The following is an 8,140-nucleotide window of genomic DNA, read 5'->3' as shown; positions in this document are numbered from 1 at the left end:
TTTACAAATGTTATATTATGAATTATATATCCAGAAATATGTTGTGATAATTTGCATGTTGGGTCCTGTATATTACATGATCTTTTCTAAATGAAGAAGCACAGATGTAAATGTCACATTTGTGTATTTCACACTGATTCGAAATCAGTGGGTGCTGAAAGCTGTTCTTATTCTTAGCCTTGCACACAACATATCATTCATCCTTGATTACTGCACGCCCGCAGGCAGAATCCCTGCTTGTGCTTTTATATCCCACCTCTAGATATCAGCGGAGCCTTTCCCCTCTGCAATCAGACCACTGTGACAATTCACTCATTACATCTGAAGCCCCAGAGCTGCTTTAAAGCCTTCCTCAGTACCCGTCCGTTTCTCTCACTACTTCATGAAACCTCACATCTTCCTAACCCCATACTGTGATGGTGGCTCCCGTCTCCTAGCAACCAGCCCTCTTAGAGGAGGTGACAGAATTTGAGTGGGCACCCTCACCTCTCCGCATACAACCCCTTCCCCCCCACCTCCCTCACCCTCACCCTCCCTTCCCGGATGCTCTTCATGTCAAGTAAACACGTCTCGCTCTGTGGTGCAGTCGGCTTCGTGCACTTACGCATTGGGGTTACTGTATTTAAATGGTAATGAGCCTGACATTCGTTGAACTTCATGCATAAATATTTGAATCACAGTGTGAGTAGCTTCTAGTAAAACCGGTCATAGTATGACCTCAAAATGACTTTTCCGTGCAGGGTATCGGCCATGGCCAACATCTTCGTCAATGTCATTTTAAAAATGTTGTTAGTCCACCATCAGTTACAGTCATAGTTGGCCATTCAGTTTCTCAGTGCAGCCATGAGTCCTAAAATAAAGGTAAATGTATTTTTGCATACTTCAGGTTTACTAATGTGCAAGTCCATTTTTTTTATGTTAGGTGTCTGAAATAAGGTCTGTGGTGGTTACTTAAGCTGGATAGATTTAAACTTGATCTTCCACAACATAAATTACATCAGTAAAGAGCCAAATTGTGAATTTCTATATCTTAAAAACGGTGTTGCTAAGTGAGATTTCTAAACTTCATTCCACCAAATATTAGCTGCTTTTAGCTAAGCGACAGTGATGAAGTCATGTGACCGTGCTGTAGTGAGTTTATTTTTCATTTATGAAGATTGCATTGACGCTTTAAAAATCATAAAAGTGGTGTGGATATGTGGAGATTATTCTGCTGAAAAAGACATGTAAGTATCATAAATGTTTGTTTTCCAAGGAGTCTTTTTTAATGCAATATTCGAGTAGGCCTATCCAATGGAAAAATATCAGTCTTTTTTTCAAGGGAACCATCATCCAGCATGCTCGTATATCAGAAACGAAGCTTTCCAACAGCTCATTGGAGAGTAATATTCTGTATCGAGAAGCCACTTGTGGAAAGGAAGGAAGAAAATGTTCATAGTGGCCAAACGGTGGAAATACAACTTTCCTGTCAGTCAAGTGAACCCATTAGATTTAGAGGATTATCTGTAAATTAGTGTAATGTCTTTTTTTGAGGTAACTTTGCACCAATGTAGGAGAGATGTTTCTAAAATACACCCGCCCTAGCTTTAACTTGTAATTTGTTGTCAGGTGATAAGTTATTATTTAGATTCAGAATAAGTTGCCAGGAAATCCCAATAACATTTGTTTTAAAATGTCTTGCATATTTTTCAGAGACATATGCGCTTGGCGGTTGCAAAGTAATGTAAAAAATATGCATAATAGCTGTTGCTTTTTCTGTAACTAAAGTGGCAAAAAAGGTGCCTATTAGCAAGTTTTCCTGTAATCTTTTTTTGGTAAAACTCTTAATCAAGTAACTAAATAAAATAATAAGTTAAAGGGAGCTATCTAACTTTTGAAAAAACCACAAGTTGACAATGTTAGCTACCTTAAGCTAATGGTCATTATGGCAGGCTGTGTTTAATTTAGTTGAACAAGTCATTTGGGAGCCATAAAAAACAGTATTCTTCCTTCCGAAGTTACTTTAAAGCACCTTTTAAATGTGTTATGGATAGCGTCCTTTAAAAGGACCTCAAACACTTAATAAACAACATCAAATTCAGTTTGCAAGTAAGAGACATTTGAGCCATTAAGTCAGTGATTTAGGAGAACACTTTTGGTACTGTGCATACATTAAGTCAACATTAAGAAATATTAAAAGGTTTTGTCTTTATTGAGTATTGCATTGCCTCTTATTGCCTGATATAAATGTGCATATTTCGTATGGCTGCGCATATTTATTTGTCAGGGATTCAAGTAAAAGTCGGAGACTTTAATCTAGATTTTAATTATGAGCGATAACTTAACCCTCTGAGGTTTTTGAATGTAAATCCCATCAGGCTGCGCTCACATTTGTACTGGCTGCAGCCAGGAGCTGCACACTGGTGAGATATGACGTGAGTGGTTGCTAAATGGCAGCACTTGAAATAGCCTACCTGCCATACTGCTCTTCCACTTGCTGATACGATCACGACCGCATCGGAAGCATTTCAGCACCAACACGCTTTGGGCAGCTCCTCTGTTTTCTCTTTTCCTCCAGGACGTACACATCTGCAGGATAAAGTGGAACTTGAAAGACACAACGTTTCATTTAAGTTGCATTTTTTATAATTTAGGAGATGGATATTAATCGACCAGCAAATGGGTCCTTTTTTGATTTCGTTGGAGGAGTTCAACTTCTCCAGGGGGAGGAGATCAGGACAGCCATGCCTGTTGTTCTCATCGGGATCTGCGTGTCCGGAGCAGTTGGGAATTTGCTCGTTTTGCTGATTTTGATCTGTGACTTTAGAAACAAAAGGGGCTCCGAGGTGAAAGTCCTCCTCTCATCTCTGGCCTCCTTGGACTTGGCGATCTTGCTGCTGTGCGCTCCTGTGCGCGCGATCACTTACTACAAGCAAACCTGGACCCTGGGCAGCTTCGTGTGCAGCACCACGGACTGGTTCCAGCACTCGTGTGTGGTTGCAAAAACTTTACTCCTTGCAGTCACAACAAGAGCCAAACACACTTTGGTCCCCAGTCCCAACACGGGGCCCCTGAACATCCCAACGTGGATCCATGGAGCCGTGGTGATTACCTGCGTCGTGTCCATGATGTTTCCAATTCCCCAGATGCTTTTCGCCTCTCTGGTGCCTCATGCCCGAGACACTATTTGCGTCTACAAAATGCCAGCGTGTGCAGCCGACTTCATGAGTTTGTTCTACAAGATTTATCCAACTGCATGCTATGTGGTGCCGGTCATCTTCACCATTGCCTACTACACCAAAGCTCTGCACACCGCGGTGAACCACGCACCTAGCCCGCAGCGCCAGAGCAAAGTCACCCTTGTTTTGTTGTGTCTGAGTGGAGCTTTGGGGCTCATGCTGCTGCCAGAGTGGGGCACGTTCACCTGGATCAGGCTAGGGTACAACAAGCCTCCCGTGGGTTTGATCATCTTTGCGCAAGTCATGGTTTACGCTTGCAGCTCCTTCTCTCCGGTGATCCTAATGACCATGTACGACGACGTGCGCCAAGGACTGGTCCAGATCTGGTTCATCGCGTCCTGCAGAGGGTCGAAGCAGCTTCCCAGCAACAAGTGTCAAAAAACGGAGGGAAATGGAGCAGAAGTGGGGGCCAACTCCGTGGAAAACGCAATCGCACAGGAGGGGGAGATGACCATCCCAGATGTGGAGCACTTTTGGACAGGGCGCAGGAATACGCACGTGGAGGTTGAGCAGGATCCGGTTCCATGGGAGAGAGAAGAGAAAATGTTATAGAGAATCAGATGTGAAAAGTGTTTTTTACTCGGCTTGTTTCTAGTGTGTTGACCCACAGTGCATACCCTCGTTGAACAGCTGTTTGTGTTGTTATTAGATGTGAAATAAAGTATTTCAGTGTTTCTCTTTTGAATATCTGTTATTGCCTGCAGTTTAAATCAACTGTATTAGAGGAGCTTTGTACAAACCAATGTAAACATTGAGGACATTATGTAATATTTAGTTGTGATTGTGTTCATGGATAATAAAACATTCTCAAATATGGACTGCTCTGTTGTTTTTTTTGTATCAAAGCTACAATCACTCAGCCTACTTTAATCACGGATAAAATACAACTCAACCATCAAATCTCTCCATGTGATTGTTATGAGATGACATGCAGAGATCATTTCTCCATATTAAAAATCAGAACTAATCCAGCTGCATGTTTTAGGTCAATCATGTCATCAGCATTTTGGCAGATTTGGTAAGCAGTGGTGTAAACACTGGTCAATGTTTTTCTTTACTTTTCCTCATTTAGCATGAAGAAGTAGGCATAAAAGTGCATTCTGCAGTATTTATTTCAAAGTCATACATTTTAAAACATATTCACGATGCATAATGGTGAAAGAAGTACTCAGAACTCTACAGTACAGTGTATCATTTTCTTAAAGTTAAAGCAATGCATTTAATCAACATAAAGTATACCAAAAGTGATCAACTTCAAGTAAACAGTTGTTTAACACATTTTATGGAGTAAAACATAGATGTGTCTTTTAAATAGACTTATCAGTTTTTTTTAAGTATTAATAAATATTGACAGATACTGTACATAAAATATTAATTTAGTGCTAAGTCAAATGTTTCTTCTGAGGGTAAACATGCACTATTAAAAACTTTAAAATTCCCTTATCTGCTTATAACTTATATGTGCAATAAACACTTTTTTATTTTATGGATTAATGTATAGGTCAATTCAGTTAAATATGTTTGGGTGAAAATACATTAAGAAACACTTTAAAGGTACTCATATGTGCGTATAACAGTTTTGTAATGTGTTATGCACATTGTTTACATAGTGTTTATTGATATTAGAATGATTGGAGTAAAATGTTCCTATATTGTCACATTGCTTATATTCAACTATTAAGGCAGATAGATAAGTACACATTAAGTGATAAAGTTCTCTGAGGCATCATTGAAGCATTTATGTGACAACTCAAGCGTGTAGTTTGAGTTACCTCTGCAGTAAATTCACATTTTACACATTTGAGACAAGAATCCAGACACCGTTAGATACTTGAATCTTAATGTTTGTGATGCTACAGTATCATGTACAGAGGATGGTAAGCTGCCCATCTCCCCCTCACATGACCTGCGTTAACAGACTAACCTTTCAGCGTTGGTTAAAAATAGAAAAGGAAAGAAAAACATGCTTTTAATCGTCTGTGTGTATCCAGTAAAAGCATCGGCCGCCTGTGGCTCCGGCTCCGCGGCAGATTTGACATTTTAGTCTCCCTGAGTGAAAAGAAAGGTTATAGGTCGAGTAAAAAATGAAAAGCCCTCTTCATCCGGCACATCATTTATTCAATAGACTGTGTCTCCAAAAGTCTGCCCTTGGGTCACTTGGTTTTTCTTTTCTTTTTTATTATTCACACTTTTTATAGAGCTTTATATAAAACCACACTGAATACCAGACATCACAGAGTCACAGCAGCATTGAAGTACAAAAAGTAGATTTAGTTTTTATACCATACTTTGTAGATTGGTTTTAAGAGCAAATATATAGCAGAGTCTTTATTGTATGTTGACCTTAATATTTATAAATTCAGTTTAAAATATCTGTATTATATGTCCGGCAGTGGCTCAGTCAGTAGGGGCTTGGACTGGGAGCTGTAGGGTTGCCGGTTCAAGTCCCCGACCAGAACTAAAAAATATGGAGTGTGCACTGCTACTTGGAGAGGTCCCAGTTCACCTCCTGCCCTGCCGTGGTGCACTGGACACCCCCCTTCCCCCCTCACTCCCATTGCTCCCTGGGCTCTGTACAGTATCTGCCCACTGCTCCTAGTACTAGACTCCTGGTACTAGGATAGGTTAAATGCAGAGGCTACATTTCACTGTGTGTGCTGTGTGCTCTGCATGTGTGACCATTAAATAGGGTTTCATCCCTCCCAAATTCTATATAAAAGTGTGACATATGATATTTAAAGATGTGGTGGCCTGCTTTGTCTTTATGTTTTCATTCTTTAAATATTTGTATCCTTATTATTGTTCTATTTCAATTTTTTCAATTTTTTTATTTTCTTAATTGTCTTCTTTCTGGAAGGTTTGTGTAAAGACAAAATCAACATAGTTTGACATGTTTACATGCTTTAGTGTTCAAAAAGTGCTTTATTTTTAAACGAGAGGCCTGTCTGCTCTGATTGGTTAAGTGTTATGATTGATCAACCGCTTACAGATGTCCCGCCCTTACGCCTGTTACAACGCGACGGAGCGCTAGCCAACAGAGGCGTGATTGTTACGCAGTCATGTCACTATGTTACAGAAGTAAACAACCTAGGCGTTTCGGGCAGGAGTGGGAGAGAGTGGGAGAGAAACTCCCTCTGGATGGAACTTCGGGATTTTAGCATTTGCAGACCATTTATATGCACAAAAGCCTATATAACACACAAATAGCATAATAGGGCCCCTTTAATATAAGCCTCAATATGCACAGCCTACCAATGTGCATGAAAGTGGTTGTGCAATGAGCATGATTTAACTTCATGGTAACATTGGTGAGATTTAAATAAGAATGTAGGCCCTTTGCTATAGTCAATTCTATGATGAAAGAATGAAATTAATTGGTGTTTACTGATGTTCTCCCCATTCTGTTTGCTGCCTTAACTGGGTTAGAACCCCAATGGTGATTTGACCTTTGACTCGATGGTGTTAGTTCATGTGTGAGCAATACACGACTCAGATCACAGACACAGCACTTTACGGACAACCGCCATGCACTCAGCAGGGAGTCAGGGTCGAGGTCAGGGTACTTTGTCATAACCCACAGCGATATGACACAAGTATCATCAATTTTCCCTCCTTCATGTTACTATCACATGAAGAGATACTATTTGCAACAATCTCATTAGAAGTTAAATGTTCTCAGAGATACAGTAAGTGGTCATTTCCATCATCAAAGAAGCCATAATGAATCCTGGTATGTAATGCTACAGTATGTAAGCAGCAACAATGCGTGGTTCACTTGGCTATTTAAACATAATAGAAATTGAACTGCCTTCAGGGGATGAGGTCCATACGGTCCCATTTCTGCTTTACATAGCTCCCTTAAGTGTGCATGTAAAAAATATACCAATGAAAGCCATCTCATGCATCATTCATGCAGACAGTGAGCTCCTTCATACGTGGTTCAAAGGTCATCCGTCTCTGCTGAAGGCTGAACTCATCAACTTCAACCAAAAGCTGAACTCATATTAAATGAAGACGCAGTCAGGTTTGATCAGCAAAAGGAAAAGAAGAACAAGAAGGTAGGATTAAGTAGCAGATGTCACTTTATGTATACTTCAAAAGGAAATATTGTACATTTTTGCACAGTTTTTTGACAACCTTATAGCTACATTAAAAATAACCTATATTGAAAATCCTATTTAAAGGGCCCTATTATGATTTTTGGGGTTTCACTTTATTATATAGGGTTAGGGTTTTTGTTCATGCAAATGATTCTCAAAGGCTAAAAAGTTCCCTCCGGAGGTATAGTGTCTCTCCCACACACTCCCCCACTGCCCGAAACGCCTCCATTGGACTCCTTTGTTCACTTCCATGACATAATGACATCACACATGTGAAGAGGTTCAGCTTTTCTTTTTCACAACTTTCATGGTTTTGATTCCTTTGATAATTGTGGACTGTAAGGGAAACTTCTGTAGCAATGGAGAGTCAGGACTCAGAGAGACACGAGGAGAGTTGGAGCTTTGATGTAAAACTCTGATGGTTTATTACAAGTATCGGCCGGAGGATTCACGTCACAAGTCACAGCAGCCAGAGGTTCTGACTGCACGGGAGAGTTGCCACGTCAATTCTGCTGAAGAGCCTCTCTCTCGATAGACCTTTTAACTACACTGAACAAAAATATAAACGCAACACTTTTGTTTTTGCTCCCATTTTTCATGAGATGAACTCAAAGATCTAAAACATTTTCTATATACACAAAATAACCATTTCTCTCAAATATTGTTCACAAATCTGAAAAAATCTGTGATAGTGAGCACTTCTCCTTTGTCGAGATAATCCATCCCACCTCACAGGTGTGGCATATCAAGATGCTGATTAGACAGCATGATTATTGCACAGGTGTGCCTTAGGCTGGCCACAATAAAAGGCCACTCTGAAAC

The 8,140-nt window shown here is 40.1% G+C and overlaps 1 protein-coding gene across 1 annotated transcript; it reads left to right on the top strand.

Annotated features, from left to right (window-relative positions):
* The first annotated feature begins 2,723 nt into the window (after nt 1-2,723).
* On the top strand, nt 2,724-3,770 carry LOC104949070 (probable G-protein coupled receptor 151). The gene has a single exon (XM_010775352.1). It carries the CDS (start codon nt 2,724-2,726, stop codon nt 3,768-3,770), a length of 1,047 nt encoding a protein of 348 aa, XP_010773654.1.
* The last annotated feature ends 4,370 nt before the right edge of the window (nt 3,771-8,140 follow it).

Source organism: Notothenia coriiceps, unplaced genomic scaffold (genome assembly GCF_000735185.1).
Source record: "Notothenia coriiceps isolate Sejong01 unplaced genomic scaffold, NC01 NC01_scaffold00015641, whole genome shotgun sequence".
NCBI classification, from domain to species: domain Eukaryota; kingdom Metazoa; phylum Chordata; class Actinopteri; order Perciformes; family Nototheniidae; genus Notothenia; species Notothenia coriiceps.
The sequence above is the reverse complement of the archived record's forward strand: the minus strand, read 5'-3'. Positions and strand labels throughout refer to the sequence as shown.

Coding starts and splice junctions, on each gene's coding strand:
- LOC104949070 (XM_010775352.1), top strand. CDS start 2,724: ATGCCTGTTGTTCTCATCGGGATCTGCGTGTCCGGAGCAGTTGGGAAT.